Source organism: Thamnophis elegans, chromosome 7 (genome assembly GCF_009769535.1).
Source record: "Thamnophis elegans isolate rThaEle1 chromosome 7, rThaEle1.pri, whole genome shotgun sequence".
In the NCBI taxonomy this organism is placed as follows: domain Eukaryota; kingdom Metazoa; phylum Chordata; class Lepidosauria; order Squamata; family Colubridae; genus Thamnophis; species Thamnophis elegans.
This window is the reverse complement of record NC_045547.1, coordinates 9180971-9204282: the sequence shown is the minus strand read 5'-3', so window position 1 is coordinate 9204282 and position 23312 is coordinate 9180971. Positions and strand designations below refer to the sequence as shown.

General features: G+C 43.6%; 1 protein-coding gene across 9 annotated transcripts in view; it reads left to right on the top strand.

Annotated features, from left to right (window-relative positions):
* The window catches only part of SOX5 (SRY-box transcription factor 5), a 640060-nt gene that overhangs the window by 539672 nt on the left and 77076 nt on the right, over positions 1-23312 (top strand). For all 9 annotated transcript variants that reach the window (XM_032221314.1, XM_032221307.1, XM_032221310.1 and 6 more), the window contains one exon: positions 6774-6920. In XM_032221314.1, the coding sequence (XP_032077205.1) occupies positions 6774-6920 (147 nt within the window). The remainder of the gene's footprint in view (positions 1-6773; positions 6921-23312) is intronic.

Genomic DNA, 23312 nt, shown 5'->3' with positions numbered 1-23312 from the left:
GGAGACATAATGCAAAAGTCCTACTCATGTTGCTTACTACCAATTGATATTCAGGGGTCTGTGTATTCTCACCCTGGAGGCAATATCCAGCCAGCATGACCATTAGCCATTGCTAGCCTTCTCTTCTTTAATTTTGCCTAATCTCCTTTTAAAACTACTTGGGTTCCAGCCACCAACAGTATCTCCTGGTCATTAATTTCATAGTTTAAATAAACATCGTCTAACTTCACTGTTTTATCATCTGTTCAGATTCTCCCAGCGGTTCGCTTCAGATGCCCTTTTCTCTGTCCCTTCCTTCCCCTTTTCCCTCTCTCCAGTTTTATGACCCCAAATGTTTTATAACCTGAAGTTTGTTGTGGCCACCGGTTCACCGTGGCTCCAGATACAGTTCTAACAATCCTAAAATATTGTCTGCTTTGATCTTTGGAAGGTGAAATTAGTGTTCTTTTGCGCTGATTAAGGTGCGTTCTCAGGCGTGGGATTCAAAAATGTTCGCAACCGGCTCTCTGCCCGGCTGCTGGGTAGGCGTGGCCTATTGGCCCCCTGCGCCATGGGGTGGGGGGGGGGCATTTTCACCCTCCCCAGGCTCTGGAGGCTTTCTTTGAGACTCTGGGAGATAGAAAATGATCTTTCCCGGGTTCCAGAGACCCTCCGGAGGCCAGAAATAGGCCCGTTTCCAGACTTCTGGAACTTCTGGGAGGCCCATTTTTTGCCCTCCCAGAGCCTCCACACGGGTCCTGCACTTACCTGGCATCCAAAACGGGCCGCATGGGGACTCCTGGGGGGGTGGGGGGGGCAGCCAGTTCTTGCAAGTACCGGTTTGGTGAAACAGATGTAAAATTATTGTGTATATGTGTGTGTGAGAGTGTGTGTGTGTGTGTGTATGTGTATATATATATATATATATATATATATATATGTATGTATGTATGTATGTATGTATGTATGTATGTATGTATATGTATTGGGTCTTTTCCCGTGTAAGATTGATAGCCACCAAAGCTTTCAACGAGGTCGAAATGTCACCAAGATACTCTCAATCTTACACGGGAAAATACCCGAATGCAACAAGACCGGCATACCTACACCTGTGAAAATCTACAAGAACATATCTATCTATCTACCTATCTATCTAGCTATCTAGCTATCTAGCTATCTAGCTATCTAGCTATCTAGCTATCTATCTATAGTATCTCCCTCCCTCCCTCCCTCCCTCCCTCCCTATCTATACATACATACATACATACATACATACATACATACATACATATATATGTATATATATATTTAGTGTCACAACCCCTGATAAGCCCCAATTATGGGAGGAAGCTAACTGCTTCCATCATCTGTCAATCGGCTCGTCACAAGAGTCCATCACGACAGAAACCCAATATTTTTACTGTTGCCTTTGTTATATTTGTGTTTTATTTGTGCTGATAAATAAATAAAGGGATACTAGTCTCCCTTTATTTATTTATCAGCACAAATAAAACACACACACACACACACACACACACACTATATATATATATATATATATATATATATATATATATATATATATGTATGTATGTATCGATTAATCTATCTATCTATCTATCTATCTATCTATCTATCTATCTATCTATCTATCTATCTATCTATCTATTGTATCTCCCTCCCCCCTCCCTATCTATCTATCCATCCATCTATCTATATATCTATCTATATATATTCTCCCCCTGTGTGTTATTTTATTTCATTCGTATTTGTAAGCCGCCCTGAGTCCCCCGGGATTGGGCGGCATATAAACCCATAAAATTGCGAAAATTGCAAATTATCTCTATCTCTATCTCTAGATAGATAGATAGATAGATAGATAGATAGATAGATAGATAGATAGATAGATAGATAGATAGATAGATAGATAGCACCATCCTTAATCACCTTGAAACACTTTTGCAAGCTCCTACTTGGAAATTGTATGCTTTGTTGGATGCATTCCACAGTTGGATGCTCTTCAACCTTCGTTGACCGTTTTACACCAGCCGTCCAACATTCACAGAAGATCACTCAATACTAGTGCAGAATTTTAACATTGGACACAATGTTGATGCGCGCTTGTCCTTGCTCTAGTTTATTATGGCACGTAACCCGCCATTACTTAGCATCACAATAAGAAGCATCTTCAGCGGAGGTGCCTAATTTTGTTGACCTTTTTTCTCCTTGAAATAATGCCCTAATGCACAGTGTTGGTATGTATTTCATTTTTGCACATGTTTGTAGCCACTCAGTGTCTAACTTCTCCTTTACTTTGGCCTACAACTTCCCCCCAAGTAGCAGGGACTTGATGAAGTACTGCTGCTATGTATTTCCCCAGCGTGCAAGAAGAATCATCTTAAGAAACTGAATTGACCTAGGTTGAAGTAGATGCTCACAACTTCCTCCTGAAATAAAATCTTTCCCTCTAAATTTTATGTATTGTGAGCGTACTTCTGCCTCCCTGTAGATGAGCCATGATATAAGATGCCGGTTAAGGGGTTTTTTATTTTCAATTAATTAATATTTTTAATCATTTTAGTATTCATTGACATAATCCCCTTTCTTTCTGATTCAATGTGCTGCTAAAAATGCTACCCACAGGCAGGGGTGGGCTCAGAGGTGATATTCAGCAGGTTCTGACCAGTTCTGGTGAACCAGTAGTGGAAATTTTGAGTAGTTCAGAGAACCAGTAAATACCACCTCTGGCTGGCCCCGCCCCCATCTATTCGCTGCCTCCCGAGTCCAAGCTGATTGGGAGGATTTTTCAGTAACCTTCACTTGGAGTGGGGAGGGAATGGAGATTTTGTAGTATCCTTCCCTTGTCACACCCAACAAGCCACACCACACCTACCAAGCCATACTCACAGAACCGGTAGTAAAAAAAAATTGAATCCCACCGCTGCTGCTGGGGGTTCGCAGAGGTTCGGGAGAACCTCTAGCTAAGATTTTGTGCAGTTCAGAGATTCCCCCAAATCCCACTTCTGGCTGGCCCCACCCACCCCACCCCTTCCCTCCCAGGAATCCCCACGCGGCTCGTTTTGGATGCAGGCAAGTGCAGGGCACACACGGAGGCTCAGTATTATGTATGTTTGTTGCTTGAGTTATTTATAAAGTAATAAGGGCAAGATAAAAAAGATCTATGTAAACAAAGCATATGTGCGGCACAGTGGTGGGTTTCAAAAATTGTTCGAACCTACTCTGGGGGTGTGGCCTCCTTTGTGGGGGTGGCTTGCCCCACATGTGACTGGATGGGAGTGGCTTGCCACCCATGTGACTGGATATGAAGATGCCGACGACACTTTCAGAACCACCTTAAATTACCTCACCCACAGCATTGGCATGCATAAGAATATGATGTAAACTTGTTTTTTAAAAGGAATCTTTGGTTTGCGTTAAAACAACTTCAACACACGCAATGTTCTGATTGCACCACAAACGCAGTAGTCATCCTTACCTTTCACAGAGGCACTGAGTTTTATAAATATGAGCATGATAGTATAGAATAATCATATCCAAGGACCAGTGGTGGGTTTCAAAAAAATTTTGGAACCTCTTCTGTAGGTGTGGCCTGCTTTCCGGGTCCACTGGTGGAACCTCTTCTAACCGGTTCGGTAGATTTGATGAACCGGTTCTACCGAATAGGTGCGAACTGGTAGGAACCCACCTCTGGTGTGGCACGCCCCGAAGCGAACCGGCAGTAGTGGCTGCCGGAACCCACACCTGGCCATGGCCCAGTGTTGGTCCATAGACTGGAGGTGTGGGACCTCTGTTTTACAGGGTGCAATATGAGAGAATAACAGGATTAGAGTGTTCCTTGGAGATCTTCTACTCCAGAGGTGTCAAACACAATTTCATTGAGGGCCTCATCAGGGTTGTGTTTGATCTTGATCTTTGATCAGCCTAGAATCCCTACATAGTTACAAGGGGACTAAAAGTCCAATCCCCCTCAAAATCCATTGACCCTGTTCTCTAACTTTAAGTAGAAACTGTCCTTAGTTGAGAAGATTCTTCTGCCTAGACATTTTTAGCAATAAATTAATTTAATTGCACCTTCACATGCTCTTTCACGCCTGACACATATTGGGCCATCCTACGAAACAGAATTAGCCATATAAAAATGTTTCCAAGTGGGTGGAAACCGAACTAAATATTGATGTTGCTTTAAGTATTTAATCATTATAAGCTTTAGCATCTTTTAGCACCCGGCTATAATTTCTGTCCCCATCTCAACCGAGTTTCAGTTTTAAAAGATGTGAGCAAAACCTCCCCTAGACTTCCCGTTCATGGGGCTGCCCTTTGCAGAGAGCTGTATTTCCCCATCAGTATGCAGAAGGCCGCGCGGCCTGCAAGAGTTACGGTTTTGCAAATGGAAGGGCTTAAAACATCAAAATGTCTCTGCAAATTATGATTTCGCATTATAAAGGTAGCTCTGGAAAAGTAATTGATCTTGCAAAGAAAATGGAATGAAAGTAAGACTCCAGGGTGACTCCCAGTGGGCTCGTCAAATGCTTTCTCTAGAGTAGCTATGGCGAACTTTTTCGATACGGATGTACTTCCCACAGGCGCACATACGCGATTTGGATGTGACCAGGAAGAGCAGCTGCCCAGGGGGGCATGTGCATGCTGGAAAATGAACTTCCGGTTTCTGGCGCGTGGATGTGCGCCGGCCAGCAACCTCCCGTTATTGCCGCTCATGCAGATGCGCCAATCAGCTGGCCGTTGCGCATGATCGCACCGGAAAACAGAAGACTAGGTTTTCCGGTTTCCGGCACTGCCACAAAGGCCAGTTGATCTTCAGGTGTGCATGCATACCCGAAACCTGGAAGAGGAATGGGCGACGCTGTGTGCACCAGGCAACATGGCTTCGCGTGCCACTTCGGGCACGCGTGCTACAGGTTCGCCATCATAACTCTAGAATGAGCAGGAAAAGTCTAAATGTAGCGTGGTTGACTTAACCAATTTTCAAGTGCAGTAGTCCTCAACCTACGACCACAATTGAGCCGTTTCCGGAAGCTGGAAGCTCTGTTGACCCTCATCAATTAACTATAATTTGAATACTGCAGCTGCTTTTCTGCAATCCCCATAAGGCAGAAACCAAGTTTTCGGTGGCTTCCTTTTCAGTTCTTCCTTGGGTGCTGCTTCTTCGCATTGTCGTTTGTTTGTTTGTTTGTTTGTCTCATCTGTTGTTTTTGTTGTGCTTTCCCGTGACTGTCAACTGCCTTATGGTTCCATATGGATAAAAAGTAGGGAAACCAGTATCTGAAATGCCGAAATAAACATCAGCAAATAAAGAATTTTTTTTCACCCCTTCCCAATAAGCATCCCTTCAGTTTTCTTCTTCCTTTGCACAGCTAATTATTTTTTTAAAAAAACATGGGACCTGAAATGGTAGAAATCCCAATGCTCAAAAGATGGGAGCATCTTCCATCCCCTGCACACACCTGTATCTATTCCCGAGCCGAGGTGGCGCAGTGGTTAAATGCAGCACTGCAGGCTACTTCAGCTGACTGCAGTTCTGCAGTTCGGCCGTTCAAATCTCACCAGGCTCAAGGTTGACTCAGCCTTCCATCCTTCCGAGGTGGGTGAAATGAGGACCCGGATTGTTGTTGGGGGCAATATGCTGACTCTGTAAACCGCTTAGAGAGGGCTGAAAGCCCTATGAAGCGGTATATAAGTCTAACTGCTATTGCTATTGCTATTGCTATCTAATTGTTTATTTATTATTTATTTGCCGTGTTTCCCCAAAAATGAGACAGGGTCATATTTTCTTTTGACCCCCGAAATAAGCACTTGGCCTTATTTTCAGGGTGGTCTTATTATTTTTGAGGTGCAGGAGGCAGCGAGCGTGGTCAAATCATGGCTGCTGCTCCCCTGAATATTTTCGGGGATGGCTTATTTTAGTCTATGCGCTCAAAAGCCCGATAAGGCTTATTATCCAGGGAGGTCTTATTTTTGGGGAAACAGGGTATTTATTTAATAGTTTGTCAAACATGTACAGGATAGCAGGTATAAGTATGAACATGGACATGAACAAAGGAAATGAATACAAGTAAATGAGGATAGTAGGACAGGGACAGGGACACTGGTGCGCTTATGCATGCCCCCTTTACGGAGCTCTTAGGAATGGGGTGAGGTGCACGGTTTAACAGTTGGAGGTTGAAGCTGTGGGGGTTAGAGGATGTAACAACAGGTAGAGCATTCCAGGCGTCGACCACTCCGTTGCTGAAGTTGTATTTCCTGAAGTCAAGTTTGGAGTTCTATACAGTCGGAATTGGAAGTTGTGGTTGAAATGGTATATAATTCAGTTTGTATACTGAATTGTATACAAGTAATCCTCAACTTACAACCACAATTGGGACTGGAACTTTGATCGCTAGGTCATACGGTCACTGAGTAAGTTGTGCCCGATTTTACTACCATTTGGGTCACAGTCATTAAGTGAACCTTGCTTCCTTCATTGGCTGCAGATGGCAATCACATGACCCCGGGATGCTCCAATCCCGTAAATACATTCCCGTTTCCCACAACGTGAATTTTTAATCATGTGACCCTACCGTTGCTCTGCCGGTTGTAAGTACAAAAAGCCCGGTCAGAAGTCACCTTTTTTTCCCAGCATGGTCATAACTTTGAACAGTTGTTAAGCAGATGGTTGTAAGTTGAGGATTATCTATATTTTAAATGGGGGGGGGGGGGTTTCCTGACCTGGTTTAGGTTCTCTAGCTGATCAGCTTCTGTTTCTTGTTGTTTTTCAGCAACTATACGCCGCACAACTTGCAGCCATGCAAGTATCTCCCGGTGGGAAACTCTCCGGCATCCCCCAAAGCAACATGGGGGCAGCAATATCGCCTACCAATATTCACACCGACAAGATCACCACCAGCCCACCACCCAAAACCAAGGTAGGTAAAGCTTTCAGAATCAGTTGCCAGGCTTTCTCGGAAACCTCACGTTGCATATGAATGGGATTTTTGCATGCTGTGGACGGAAATAACATTCAGGTCTTAGGTCTTATAAGGTCCTCTAAGGCTTAGGGCTTAGTCTTACGTCAAGGATATTTACCCCTGTAGTATGGCTGAATTAATGTTCTTGGCTTTTCTTCTACCTTTTCTCTTATTGGTATCTTATGATTTTATTGCCTTGTTTATGTACACTGAGAGCTTATGCATTGGAAACAAATTCCTTGTGTATCCAGTCACACAATAAGGAATCCTCTTCTCTCCTCCCCTTCCCTCCCTTCCCCTCTCCTCCCTTCCATTCCTTTCCCCTCCCCTCTCCTCCTTTCCCCCCTCCTCTCCTCTCTTCCCCTCTCCACTCCTCCCTTCCCCTCTCTTCCCTTTCTATCTCCTCTCCTCCCTTCCATTCCTTTCCCCTCCCCTCTCCTCCTTTCCCCTCTCCTCTCCTCTCTTCCCCTCTCCACTCCTCCCTTCTCCTCTCTTCCCTTTCCATCTCCTCTCCTCCTTTCCCCTCCCTTCCCCTCTCCTCTCCTCTTCTCAATTATTCCATTCTATTCCAATCTGGGGTGACCAGAAAGGCTATGGCTATGAAAAAAAATCTTCCTTTGGCATTCTGATTGATCCATACCACTTGTCAGACCTGCCACAGCTTAAACTCCAAAACAGAAATGATCCTTGGCTCCGTTTGTTCAGGAAAGCATTGTTTTATTAGAAGTCAAGCATATTGCAATAATGCAAAGCCAGAACTGAGAATCATGCGGTGAAATCCCTAAGGTCAATTCCCCCCGCCCCCGCGCCTCTCTGCTACCCCCCACTACCCACTCCTAACCAACCAATGGTGTTTAGCCAATGTTTTCATATTGTTTAGGCACAGGATGGCATGCAGCTGGTATGCCAGGTGACCTTGAAGCGACTTCTTGAGCAAATATAACACTTCCTTTCGCTTCCCCCCCAAGCTTTCCACATTATAGTTCCCCCACCCCAGAGTTCATCACAGTCAGTCACCAAATAGTAGTGAAGTACAAACAGGTGCGAAGTGGCAGCTGATACAAGTAGATTAGCAGTTATTAGAAATCACTAAAACACCTATTGCAACTTCAATTTGCACAAAAGCCAACATGGATTTTGCATTGTACGGATTCCCTACATCAATACAACGAATTAGCGTACACCTAGAAGTAAACAAAGTAATAGCCAAAAGCCAACATGGATTTGTCAGAAACAGATCATGCCAGACTAATCTTATTGCATTCTTTGACAAAGTGACAAAATTAGTGGATCAGAGGAATGCCGTCGATATAGTTTACTTGGACTTCAGTAAGGCATTTGATAAGGTACACCATAACGTACTACTAGATAAAGTAGAAGAATGTGGGTTGGACAGCATAACCAGCAGATGGATTCATAACTGGCTGACCAACCGCACTCAACATGTAGTTCTCAATGGAACTGCATCTTCATGGAGGGAAGTATGCAGTGGAGTGCCCCAAGGCTCTGTTTTAGGCCCAGTACTCTTCAACATCTTCATCAATGATTTGGATGAGGGAATAAATGGGGAACTCATCAAATTTGCAGATGACACCAAGCTGGCAGGAATAGCCAACACTCCAGAAGACGGGCTTAAGATACAGAAGGATCTTGACAAACTTGAACATTGGGCACTATCTAATAAAATGAAATTCAATGGTGAAAAGAATAAGGTTCTACATTTAGGCAAGAAAAACAAAATGCACAGGTACAGTATAGGTGGTACCTTGCTCAATTGTGGTAACTGTGAGAAGCATCTTAGAGTCCTAGTGGATAACCATTTAAATAGGAGCCAGCCGTGTGCAGCAGCTGCCAAAAAAGCCAACACAGTTCTAGGCTACATAAACAGAGGGATAGAATCAAGATCACGTGAAGTGTTAATACCACTTTATAATGCCTTGGTAAGGCCACACTTGGAATACTGCATTCAGTTTTGGTCGCCACGATGTAGAAAAGATGTGGAGACTCTAAAAAGAGTGCAGAGAAGAGCAACAAAGATGATTAGGGGACTGGAGACTAAAACATATGAAGAATGGTTGCAGGAACTGGGTATGTCTAGTTTAATGAAAAGAAGGACTAGGGGAGACATGATAGCAGTCTTCCAATATCTCAGGGGTTGCCACAAAGAAGAGGGAGTCAAACTATTCTCCAAGGCACCTGAGGGTAGAACAAGAAGCAATGGGTGGAAACTAATCAAGGAGGGAAGCAACTTAGAACTGAGGAGAAATTTCCTGACAGTGAGAACAATTAATCAGTGGAATAACTTGCCTCCAGAAGTTGTGAATGCCCCAACACTGGAAGTCTGTAAGAAGATGTTGGATAGCCATTTGTCTGAAACGGTATAGGATTTCCTGCCTAGGTAGGGGATTGGACTAGAAGACCTCCAAGATCCCTTCCAACTCTGCTATTGTAATTGTAATACAACTGAAGCAGGCTTTATAAACCATCTCATTCAGCATCTGCTTTATTCAGGAAATCCAGAATGAAAGCATTCAAAAAGAGACATGCATGGCCTTTAGGAGGCTTCTAGAGTGCTCCTGGGTGCTGCCGGGGGGGGGGCAAAAATAAGCAAAAAATGGCCTGTTTTTCGCTCATTTTTGCTCTCCCCACCCTTAGGAGCACTCTGGAAACCTCCTACAAACTATGCATGGCCATTTTGGTGGGGAGCTGTTTCAGGTGACCGAAAGTGCTGTATTCAGTGTATAAGATGCACCCAGATTTTCACCCTCTTTTTGGGTGGGAAAAAGGTGTGTCTTATTCTCCAAAAAATATGGTACGTACGTACATACATACATAGATACGTCTAACATTTGGTGTAGAAAATAAGGAGAGGCAGCCCAGGTGGAACAGTGACTTGTTCTTTTCAAGCCAACTCTCCAAGGATCACTTTCCATATTACAGCTAGCAGATACTGAGAGTTCCAATAAGTTCCATCAAACTTTGCTAAGAAAAAATGTTTGAACCCTATAGATAGATATAGATATAGATATAGATATAGATATAGATATATAAACATATAAAACACACACACACACGTATGTATGTATGTATGTATGTATGTATGTATGTATGTATGTATGTTGTATTTGTGCTGATAAATAAATAAAGGGAGACTAGTATAGATCTATTTCAAGCTATTTAGCTCTCATCAGCTAGCCATACCCATACTGGGATTCGAACCTGTGCTGTATTACATCTTAGGCAGATGTCTTAACCATTGAGCCACAGGTCCTCCTCCTTATCAGCTTAAGCCAGGGAGGTAGGTATATATTTAGTGTCACAACCCCTGGTATGCCCGAATTATGGGAGGCATATATATATATGTGCCTAGTTGCCCGCATTTAAGGGGGGAAGGAAGATAAACTATGTCATATTTCTTTTAGCCCTTATTTGGGGGATTTGCTGATTACAGTATTGACTTGATAATGTTCACAATAACTCAAATGCCTACCTGGGAAAAGAAAGGAAGATTCCCCTCCCCTTTTCCATTCACAATTACTGGAAATACATTGCAGCCTTTCCTCTTTCCCTCCTTTTCTTTCCGGAGGGGTGGGGGTGGAGGAGGATAATCTATTCCCCTTTTTGAGTTTCAGTCCTGCCAGGGGACAGTCGCAGAATTGAGCTGCAGAGAGAAGAAGACAGTGGCGTGCGCGTTTTGTGTGTGTGCGTGTTTGTGTGTGAATGACAGGGGGGCCCCTCCAAACGGCTGTAAAATTGTGCAGCATGGTCCCTCCGACTCATGCTGTTTTCAATCTGCTGTGTTCCAGTTGGAGGTTGAGAGAAAGAGGAGGGGAGGGCGAAAGAAGGAGATAATACGGAGAAATGATAGAGTGCCGGTGACCTCAGAAGCTAAGACTGGAAACCCGAGACATTGATTTCACTTAGCATTCCTGCTGTGAAATCTGGCAGAGTTCAGATGTAATAAAAGAACAAGATTCTGTTCTAATGGTAATGGCGTATGACAGACGTGTCTGTCATTCGGTCGCTCCTACACACAGACACACAGACACCCCGAGAGGGAAGGGGTGGGGGAGACATGGGAGGAAACTCTTCTGATCTTCCTGTGGAGTTGGGCGAGCTTGGAGCTGAATCACAGCCCACAGTGTTAACTAAGGAATCAGAATCATAGTGGAGCTGGAAGGGACCTTGGAGGTCTTCTAGTCCAGCCCCCCCTGCTCAAGCAAGAGATCCTATACAGACAGCCAGACAGTGTTGGCTAGTGACCCCCAGGGGTAGAGCCTTCTCTGTGGGAGCGCCTTCCCGCTGCCCCCGGAGCTTCGCATAATCCCTGACCTCTGTTCCTTCCGATGCACCCTAAAAAGTTGGCTTTTCCAGCAAGCCAGCCTGGCCTGAACAAAACAAAACAAATTATTGATTACTGTTAATTTTAATTTGATTTTTTTTTTAATTGGGTTTGGGATATTCTATTTAATTTTTTAAAAATTTTTTGTATTATGTGTTTTTTTTAATGTTGTATGCTGCCCTGAGTCCTTGGGAGAAGGGCGGCATATAAATTGAATAAACCTAAACCTAACCTAAACCTATACCATTTCAGACAAGGGACTGTCCCGTCTCTTCTTAAAAACCTCCAGTGAGGTTTTTAAAAACCTCAAGCTGTTCCGTTGGTTAATTGTCCTCCCTGTTAGGGAGTTGCTTCTCTCCTTGATTAGTTTCCATCCATTGTTTCTTGTCCTGTCCCCTCTGGTGCTTTGGAAAATAAATTGACCCCCTCCTCTTTCTGGCAGCCTCTCAAATACTGGAATACTGCTATCAAGTTCCCAATAGTCCTTCTTTTCTCTAGACTAGCCAGACCCAAATCCTACAACCGTACTTCATATGTTTTAGTCTCTTTTCATCGTCTTAGTTGTTCTCCTTTGCGCTTTTTCCAATATCTCAACACCTTTTTTGTAATGTGGTGACCAAAACTGGATGCAGGATTCCAGGTGTGGCCTTACTAAGGCTTTATAACATGGTACTAATACTTCACATGATCTTCCTTATATCACCAAAGATTGTATTCGCTTTTTTTTTTGCTGCTGCCACACATTTCTGCCTAACTAGCAAACAAACAGCGTATTAACTAAGGAGGAATTTCCTAATGGTGAAAGCAATCAACCAATGGAACAGCTCCTACGGGACCGCCTCCTGCCACACACCTCCCAATGACCTATAAGATCGCACAGATTGGGCCTCCTTTGGGTACCGTCGACCGGACAATGCCGGTTGGCGACTACCCGGGGGAGGTCTTTCTCTGTAGCTGCCCCGGCCCTGTGGAACGATCTTCCCGCAGAGATCCGGACCCTTCCCACTCTCCCGGCCTTCCGTAAAACCACTAAAACCTGGTTGTTCCGGCAAGACTGGGGCTGTTGACCCCAAAATATGGTCCAGCCCCACTCAAAATGGAGTGCATGATGTGTTTTTTAAATCTATCTTTTCTTTCTTCTTCTTTTTTGATTTATTGTATTGTTAGCTGCCCGGAGTCCCACGGGATTGGGCAGCATACAAATGTTATTAAACTTCAAACTTGTTGTGACCCGCCAGCAGAGCTGGTAGCAGATTCGGATAGTGAGGAGGTTGGGGAGGAACATGGGCCAGTCCTGGAGTCTGGGGAAGGCTCTGAGGAGGGCTCTGCAGACTCATTGGGGAAGCTATGTTAACAACTGCAACCATTCACTTAGCAGCTGTGGCAAGAAAGGTCATGAAATGGGACACAACTCACTTAACAAAGCAGCAGAAATGTGGGGCTCAACTGCGGTTGTAGGAGGACTGCCTCTATATGTTGTCTCCAGTGGTGGGTTTCAAATAATTTAACAACTGGTTCTCTGCCATAATGACCAGCTGGGTAGGAATAGCTCGGTGGTCATGTGACAATGTGGCTGTGGCCAACTCACGTCGATGGGCGCTTCGCCTTAGCTGTTACAATGTCATAAGGGTTAACCGGAGAGGCAGTTTCTGTAAGCAGGGCAATAAAGATGAGGCTAGAAGCAACACCAGAATTTTTCCTTCCTGCCTTCCTTACAGGATTAGCTCTGTAAAGTGGGGGAAAACTAAAATAAGATTTCTTCCAACAACCGGTTCTCCGAACTGCTTAGAACGTTACTAACCGGTTCTTCCGAATAGGTGCGAACCGGCTGAATCCCATCACATATTGTCTCCAACTAAGACGAATAAGCTTGAGGCCGTATCATGCAGATAAGAATCACCCAATATAGCAGTTGTCTCATCATGCATCACACAAGGCTTTCCTTAACCTCATATAAAAGTGTGCAGCCTTTATCCGCGTGCAACATGTTTAAGCCTTGTGTGGTTTTCCTATCTCAAGATCTCCCTCGTCTCCTGTGAATTTTTGGCACAGCTTGCGATATTAGCTAAATATCTCTTGCTACTCGACAAGGCACACTACATTGTCTGAAGCCTCCACAGGGCAGTGTGGGTGAGGGAACCTGTTCGGTGTGAAATATTAGTCACCAGTTCTTAGCGGCTTTCTTTTTAACCTTATTATGATCTTGGGTCTTTTGCCCAAGACACAGTTTATGTTCAAATCCATGGCAACGGCGTAGAAAATTGTCTGAATCATTTGTTGTGGATTATGATTTTTCCAACTGTTTTACTCAACAGTGATTCTTGAGAGTTGCAAGGTGTCAGGGTTCCAAATAGCATCCGAAAGTAAATCGGAGTCCAAGACAAAGTGTTGCTCAAGGTTCCAATTTATAAAGAGAGCCATGTTGGCACATCTGGGAAAACCCAAATCTGAAAGCTTCCCAATTTTCTCCACCCAGTTGAAAGTTCAAGATCTTGCCCCCACCCCCACAAGTCCATGGTCCAATCTCCCACTGCCATGCTGGCAGTTCCACCCAGTTCCACCCATCCAATTCCAATCAGGTGCAGAGACAAAGGATGACCTTGGCTTTCTAGAAAGAGTTTTGTTATGGCTACATAGAATATAACTCCGTACAATTCCCCCTTCCCATTTTCCCACAATAGAAATTGCATAGCAGAATAATAGAAAGTGTGGCAGGCCAAAAACCCAAAAGAAAAGATGGTTGCAAGCCTGACACAGGGAGTACTGCAAATGGAGACTCAGGGCAGCTGCAAACCGCACTGACCGGCTAGTCATAAAATCTGTTGTTGTAATTGAGGGCAACAAGCTTTTGAATGCTGCTTTGAAATTCATCTTTAAGCAAAGGGCAATTTTTTGTGTGTCTTGTTATCTCAACCTTCCAGATTATAAATCAGAAAGGGAAGGGGGCTGGGAAATCGACATCAATTGGATTTTGACCTTATTGTCTTCTTTAACAAAGGGACTGAATTAGTGGATAAGGGGAAGGCTGTGGATCTAGTTTACTTAGACTTGACAAAGTAGAGCACAGCCTACTTAAGAGATTCCTTCCAGAATTGTCACAGAGAAGAAAGGGGTGACTTATTCTCCCAAAGCACCCGAGGGCAGGACAAATGGGTGGAAGATCATTAAAGAGGGAGCCAACCTAGAACTAAGGAAAAATTTCCTGACAGTAGGAACAATTAATCAGTGGAATGATTTACCTCCAGAAGTTGTAGGTGCTCCATCACTGAAAGTTTTCAAGAAGATATTAGATTGCCATCTGTCCGGAATGGTATAGAACAGGGGTCGACAAACTTAAACACTCAAAGAGCCACAAAGATCCTAACTGGAAGCCCCCCATTTAATTTTGGAGCCATCCAGAAGTCCAGTTCCCCTACCGTAGAGTCTCCTCCTAGTGTGGCGTCCTTTTTCCTCTACCTGTCCTAACCAAAAGCCCTATCAATTGTGGAGCTGACTGGCGATAGGGAGCCGCAGCAGAGGGATGAAAGAGCCACATGTCGCTCCAGAGCCACAGGTTGCTCACCCCTGGTATAGAATCTCCTGCTTGAGCAGAGAATTGATTTAGGAGACTCCCAAGGTTCCTTCCATTATTCTATGTTCTATGGATTAATATGGGTTGGAAATAATGGAGACTGAATGACTTAGATCCAGGGTGATCTGAATGACTTAAATCCTCCCAGTCCCCATCCATCCTGTCGGAGCTGAAGAAGTTTCTTGGATGAGAAGCGAAACATCTTCAAAGAAAAAACCAGAAAGTCCAGTTGCCTCTTGAAAAAGCATCTTTGGGACAACCATGACCTGGATGACTGAGTATCTCTACAGATCCTGGGCAAGACAAGTTTGTTGTGGTAGTTTGCCATGATTGTTGTATATCACCTTAATTGGAGCTCAAGTCATCATGTACTTGGTATTTGTTTTTATCTCTGATGTCCCATCCAGTATTCAAATGGAGACTAACTTGGGTTTCCCTTCTACCAGTCTTACACCTTAACTGCACAAGCTGTAATCATCACCATATAAACTGAGAACAAAAGTTGGTAGCTTCAAAAAAAAAAGGAGGATGTGTTGTTAAATGTGTTTTTAACTGAACCCTTTAGAATTTATATTCATAATTATTCCACTTGTTTCTATAGTTTATTACCATCTGCTGCCTCGAACACCATTTTGAGTGGAGAGGAGGGAGAACATCTTTGTATGTAAGATGACATTAATTAATTAGTGTTTTAAAATAGAATAAATGTCCATCCGTCTTTTATTTGGCCCGATCCTGACAGAATGTGCTGGTGAGATTCTAACTTTCCTCAAATTGTCATCTTTAATAAATGGGCATCCAGGTTATTGGTGCCAATGGGAATTATAGTCCAGAAGGCAGAGAGTTAAGAAAATCTGTGTAGGAGATGGCAAGGCTGGGTTGGAGGAGGGGTCAAATATGTCATTAGTCATGAGTTCCTTTGTGCCCATAAGAGATCCAGCTCACCTTGAAACCCTTCTACACTCTGATCTACTGCCAATTTCCTTTGGTCATTAGTAGTTCAGATTCTTGTAGAGACCTTAAGCTTATAATAAAACTTTATACCCATTTGAACTCTCTGGGTCTCCTAATTTTCCTGGCATTTGACAGCCTGTTGTAGTAGAAGCCCAACTTCTTTCAAGTTTTTGGACATAGAACCATGGGTGTTAATTTGTCCTAAAGTCAAAAGAATGACAGATAGAGAAAAATTGAGCATCAGAACTGCATGCATTAAGCTAACCGCAAAGAATATCATTTTTATAGCATGTATATGAATTGGCCATCGAGCCAAACCCCTCACAATTTGTATGGCTATTAGAATGGCAAATAGTGTCGCTCTATCCAGCTGGCCAAAATTTTTTTGTCTGGCCCATAAAAGTGTAAGTGCAAAGCAACAAAAATTTTTGAAACAAAACCAATGTTGTTTCTGTGCTGCCAATTATTTTAACTCTTTTAGAACTGAAAATGAATTTGGAAGGGATTTAAAAAAAAGAACCAATAGAGTTGGAAGGGACCTTGGAGGTCTTCTAGTGCGGTTCCACCACAAATGCGCGCACAACAAAAGCGCGCCTGACTAAACCGCGGTGTCTAAAGCGCGGTGACAAAACCGCACGACAAATTAGCGACTAATTAGCCCTAAAGCGCGCCGACAAAAGCGCGCCAACAGAAGCGCGCTGTAACGTAACCCTCAACCTAACCCTAAACCTAACCCTAAACCTAACCCTAAACCTAACCCTAAACCTAACCCTAAACCTAACTGTAAATCTTACCTTAAATGAAATTGTGCTTCTGTCGGCGCGCTGTTGTCAGCGCGCTGTTGTCGGCGCGCTTTTGAAATTACGGTTTTAGCGCCGCGGTGTTGTCGCCGTGCTTATGATGTTCGCGCTTTTGACGGGTCACGCTCTAGTGCAACCTCCTTCTCCAGCAAGAGAACCTGTACCATTGAAGACAAATGGTTGTCCAATCTTTTCTTGGAAGCCTCCAGTGATGGGCACTCACAGCTTCTGAAGATAACCTATTCCATTGGTTGGTTGTTCTTACCACTAGGAAATTAATCCTTAGTTCTAGGTTGCTTCTCTTCTTGGTTAGTTTCCATCCATCGTTTCTTGCCTTGCCTTTTGGTGCTGCGAAAAAGAGTTTGATCCTCTCCTCTTTGTAGGAACCCGTCAATTATTGGAACACTGTTTTATCATGGCTCCCCTATTCCTTCTTTTCATTAGACTAGAGATACCAATTCCTGTAACCGTTCTTCGTATGTTTTAGCCTCCAGCCCTCTAATCATTCGCGTTGCTCTTCTCTGCACTCTTTCCAGAGTTTCAACATCTTTTTTTTATATATTGTGATTGTGACCGGAACTGGCTGCACTATTCCAAGTGTGGTCTTTTGGTGTTTGTTTCATTTTTTTAAAATCAAGCGATATTTTTATATATCTGGAATATTTGGGGGAGAGGAGATATCCACAAAATTGAACGTTGTCAAGATTCTTGGAAAGGATTGCAATCCGATGGGAAAGTCATAAAACGGAAGGATGACAATATTGAGTTCAATTGTCAACTTGCTTTGGAATTTACCTATAAAAGTCGTCAGTTGGAAATTTACCATATTTTTCAGAGTATAAGATGCACCAGAGTATAAGACGCACCAAGATTTTGAAGAGGTAAATTAAAAAAAAAGTTTTTGCACTCTGCAGGCCTCCCAAAACCTCTGCACGCCTCATTTTTTGTGAAAAACCGGGCATGCAGAGAGATGCCTGCAAAGTGCTCCTGGGGGCTCGGGAGGGGGGGCAGAAAGGAGCAAAAAAACAGCCCATTTTTTTGCAAAAACAGGCCTATTTTTTGCCCAAAAAAGGGCATACATAGCCTTTAGGAGGCTTGGAGAGTGCTCCTGGGGACTGGAGGGGGGCAAAAATGAGCAATAAACAGCCCATTTTTCATTCGTTTTTGCCCTCTCCAGCCCCCAGGAGCACTTTGCAAGCCTCCCAAACCCTCTGCACGTCCATTTTTGTAAAGGGGGCGGGGTTTTGGAAAGCAAAAATGCTGTATTCAGTGTATAAGATGCACCCAGATTTTCACCGTTGTTTTTTTGGGGGAAAGGTGCATCTTATACTCTAAAAATCTGGTAGGTTTAGACCAGTGAATCTCAACATTGACCATTTTTAGAGGTGTGGACTTCAATTCCCAGAACTCCCCAGCTAGCCATGGGGAGTTATGGGAGTTGAAGTCCACACCTCTTAAAAGGGCCAAGGTTGAGAAATACTAGTTTTAGGCTCTTTAAGGGGGAAAAAAAGATCCCTTCATGCTTAATATCAAAGCAAGACTCTTCAGTGGTTGAAATTTTTAAAACATTGATTGAAGTTCTGCAGAGAATTTGTCCTAAATTCAAATTAGGGAAAAAGCTCCTTTTTACTTAAGTTCTAATCTGTGGCCACTGAGATCTAATACATTTTGGTATTCAGGTAGACAAAAACCACATATGATGCCCTCTGTGATTTATAAAGAAAATTAAATAATGGACCATTTGTTCCCTTTTAATGGTGTCTCGGAATTGATCGAATGCACTGCTTTTAGTATAACGATCGAACCAGCCATCTCCAGCTAACTCTGCCTTTCCTTTTTTAGTCTGAAAAGGAAATGCTTGGAAATTATTGAGTAACTGCAAACAAGATCAATTTGGTAAGATCAACAAGGGATCAACCCTTATTTCTTTATTTAAGTAGAATTATATGTTGCCGTTCATTTAGGAGATCAAGGAACATATGATTAGGGGACAGGAGGAGAAAACCTACGAAAAACAGTTTCACAAATTGGGTCTATCTAGTTCAACGAAAAGAAGGACTAGGGGTGACATGATGGCAGTGTTCCAATATTTGAGGGGCTGCCACAAAGAAGAGGAGGCCTACTATAGGCAGGAGTATTTGTAGCCCACGGTTGAATTGTGGAGTCTTTGGTGTCAGGAGTAGGATTGTAAAATTTTAGCAACCGGTTCTCTGCCCCGTTGCTGGGTGGGCGTGTCCATGGGGGTGTGGCCTACTCAGCCTCCTGCATCATGGCAGGGTGGGGGCGTTTTCGCCTTCCCCAGTCTCTGGAAGCTTTCTTTGAGCCTCCGAGAGGGTGAAAACGGCCTCCACTGGGCTCCGGAGGCCAGAAACAGGCCCACTTCCGGAGCTTTTCGGGAAGGCAATTTTTTGCCCTCCACAGGCTCCAGAAGCTTTTCTCAAGCCTCCAGGAGGGCAAAAATGGTGTCTCCCAGACTCCAGAGGCCCTTCAGAGGCTGGAAACAGGTCCGTTTGGGATTTCCAGAACTTCCCAGAGGCCTGTTTTTCACCCTCAGGCTCCACGCATGCCCTGTACTTACCTGGCATGATGAACGGGCCATGTGGAAACTGGTAGGAAGGGAGGGGTGGGCAGGGCCAGCCATTCCTTCCAACTACCGGTTCGGTGAACCAGATGTAAAATTTACATCTGGTTCATCCGAAGCAGCCAATTCTCATCCTTGCTTGGTGCTCTCTGAGCTTGATGGTTTTCTTGCAGACTTTTCATTACCCAACTAGATAACATATAAGAAATGCAAGGAAGTAACAAAGCCCGAGGAGCACAAAGGATTCCACAATTTGCTGTGTCCTCTCCTCCTGTTTTTGCCCTTACAAGCAGGCCTGTGGGATGGGTGGGCTGAGAAAAGGAATGGCCCTGTGTTCCCTAGGAAGCTTCCATGGCTGAGGATGGACTTGAAACTGCATCTCCCGACTCCTAGTCCATCCTCATCGCTGCAGAGGTCTGGCTGAGAGAATGCTATTGAACATGATCAAGGAAAGGAAAATCTCAGGTTGGGTGAGAGAGGAGGCAGGAGAACAGGTTAGGAGAGGAAGAACAGAGTTGGAAGGGACCTTGGGGGTCATTTAGTAAAAACCCCTCCTCCAGAGAGCCTATACCATTTCAGACAAAGGGTCATCCAATCTATTTTTTAAAACCTCAGTATTGGAGCATCCACAACTTCTGGAGGCAAGTCGTTCCACTGATTAATTGTTCTCACTGTCAGGAGGTTTCTCCTTGGTCCTATGTTGGATCTCTCCTTGATTAGTCTCCATCCATTGTTTCTTGTTATGCCTTCAGGTAGTTTGGAGAATAGATTGACCTCCTCTTCTTTGTGGCAGCCCCTCAAATATTGGAACACTGCTATCATGTCACCTCCTAATCCTTCTTTTCATTCAACTAGACATACCCAATTTCTGCAACCATTCTTCATACGTTGTAGCCTCCAGTCCCCTAATCATCTTCGTTGCTCTTCTCTTGCCCTCTTTCTAGAGTCTCCACATCTTTTTTATATCATGGCAACCAAAACTGGCTACAGTATTCCAAGTGTGGTCTTATCAATAGCAATAGCAATAGCAGTTAGACTTATATACCGCTTCATAGGGCTTTCAGCCCTCTCTAAGCGGTTTGCAGAGTCAGCATATTGCCCCCAACAACAATCCGGGTCCTCATTTTACCCACCTCGGAAGGATGGAAGGCTGAGTCAACCCTGAGCCGGTGAGATTTGAACAGCCGAACTGCAGAACTGCAGTCAGCTGAAGTAGCCTGCAGTGCTGCATTTAACCACTGTACCACCTTGGCTCTATCAAGGCATTATGAAGTGGTACTAACCCTGCACATGATTCTATCTTATCTGCTATGATAAGCAACCCATCAGGTAAATAATTCTGACTAATGGACAGAGAGAAGAAGAGGATAAATTTATATCAATTGAGTTTGTGGCACAAAATGTCAGCCCACTTCATGAACCTGTCAATCCCGCTGCATTCCAACACTACATAAATATGACACTAGCCGAGTTGTAGTGACAGATGAAACTCCACATGAGGTCTCCATGGGAAAATTGGAAAGAAAAGCTCCCTATAGTATCTCTGTACAAACGAACAGAGAAAGAGATCAAAAGTAGGCATATGTGGCGTGTAAAAAAAGATACAGAATCATTCCAGCAACCATATTCACTTTTATCATCATACCTATCTATGGTCTTTATCTTCTCCTTTGTAGTTTGCACAGAACTTATTTCTAAAAGGAAGTTCAAAATTCATGCATACCCATACCAATGAAATATCAGCAGTTAAGGACAGTGGAAAGTACTGTAGATAGTTATTCAGAGGCAAAAGTAGATATTCATCTAAATTTAAAGAATGTATATACAGTGGTACTTCGGTCCTTGTTGGTAATTCATTCTGAAACCCAATGAGGACTGAGAAGTTCACATGACTTATTATGTGACCCACTATTTCTGAGGGAAGAAATGGTGAATCATGAGGAAACCAACGGATAGTAAGTTCTTCCTTGTGTGTCAACTCCCAGGAGAAAGATGCGTGCTGGAACAAGATTTCTGTATCAACTTCGAACCAAAGAAGCCATTTTAATGTTCCTCAGTTTCCACACACAAGGGAAAGGGGGGAAGGAAGTTAGAATACCTTGTTAGACACAACAAAGAACTTTCTCGTGGGAACCAAGGTCACCTCCATGAGGAACAGATAAGGTCTTGGAAGGAGTAATCGGAGAGCCCGCCCATTGACCCAATTGGCCATCCTCCCTCCCATTTTCCCACAATAGAAAACATGGCAGGCCTGAAGACCCAATTGTAAAAGATGACTTTCAGACCTGTGACCCTAGGGGATGGGTCTATTTCTTCTTTTAATTATACTGAAACTGTTTGAATTATTTAGAGTTGGTTTTCCTTTAATCTGTGTTGATATGATGTACTCAATAAAGAAGTCCTTTGAGATGGATTCACGTCGCAGAGTTCTGATTTGTTTGCGTTCATCAGTCAGAAGCTTGACATCTGCTTCAAAACGCGTCAAACACCGAAACAGACGTGTTTTGAAGCAGTCGAGTGCCGAGGTGCCACTGTGCAGGTAGTCCTCAATTAATGACCATCACCGAGCCCCGAACATCCCGAAAAAAGCAATAGCATACCACTTTGGGCAAAAAAAAAAAAAAAACACCCCAAAACAACAACTTGAACATGCTGGAGTGTTCACCGGGAGTCATGCTAAATTTCTGTAGGCTTTAACTTTTTAGACAACAGAGGGAGAAAAGACAAGAACAGAAGGAATCCAAGTGGATTTTGAAAAGGAATCTCTCTGTCCTCTGAACATTGTCCACGTTGTTTGATTTCTTTCTTTTGCTTTTTCTTTTTTTTTAAAAAAAAAGCTCCTTTCTCTGACACACCGGTAGCATTCTCTCCCTTCCTTTCTTCCTTTTATATATACATATACCATATATCCCTGAACTTCAGGGCTGTGTGTTATCTTTCCCAGTCTGCGTCCTTTTCTTCTCTTTTGTAGACGCTCAGCAGGACGAGGGATCTGTGCCTAATTTGTTTTGATATATCCCTGTGCTTTGGTCTGCCTTCTTTTTGAAACGTGTTCCTTTTGTAGGCGTGAGGTCGAGGTGGTGGGATGCTTCCAGCATAGGTAGCCTCCACAGCGGAAAGAGGTGACCGACTTTGATCAGTGGGCTCTCTGTTTTTTCATGTCGATCATTTGAAATTCAACGACGTTCAGTGGTTGGGTAACTTCGCGAGTCCTTCTCTGGGTTTCCTCCCAGGGTGTTTGCGGTAGTTAGGGGACAGACATGTTGTTCCCCTTCCCTTTCTCTGTCTCTCAGCCTTTTCCTGAATAACTACGAATTGGATGGGAAAGGATATGTATAAACTGTGCTATCAAAAGAAGTCTGGTTTCATTGAGGAACATTATCGTTTGGGGGGGGGGGGAATTCACTGCGATGTAAGAAAAAAGAAGACCATATCACAGTGCTTCCAAAACTTTTTCCGTTTGGAATGGAATGGAATACAACAGAACAGGACAGAACAGAACAGAATAGAATAGAATAGAATAGAATAGAATAGAATAGAATAGAATAGAATAGAATAGAATAGAATAGAATTCTTTATTGGCCAAGTGCCGAGGTGGCGCAGTGGTTAGGGTGCAGTACTGCAGGCCACTTCAGCTGACTATTATCTGCAGTTCGGCGGTTCAAATCTCACCGGCTTAAGGTTGACTCAGCCTTCCATCCTTCCGAGGTGGGTGAAATGAGGACCCAGACTGTGGGGGCAATATGCTGACTCTGTAAACCACTTAGAGAGGGCTGAAAGCCCTATGAAGCAGTATATAAGTCTAACTGCTATTGCTATTGCTAAGTGTGATTGGACACACAAGGAATTTGTCTTTGGTGCAGATGCTCTCAGTGGACATAAAAAGACAAGATACATTCGTCAAGAATCATAAGGTTCAGCACTTAATGATAGTCATAGGCTACAAATAAGCAATCAGGAAGCAATCAATATCAATATAAATTGTAAGGATACAAGAAGCAAAGTTACAGTCCTGCAGTCATAAGTGGGAGGAGATGGGTGATAAGAACGATGGGAAGACTAATAGTAATAGTAATGGAGCCTTAGTGAATAGTTTGGCAGT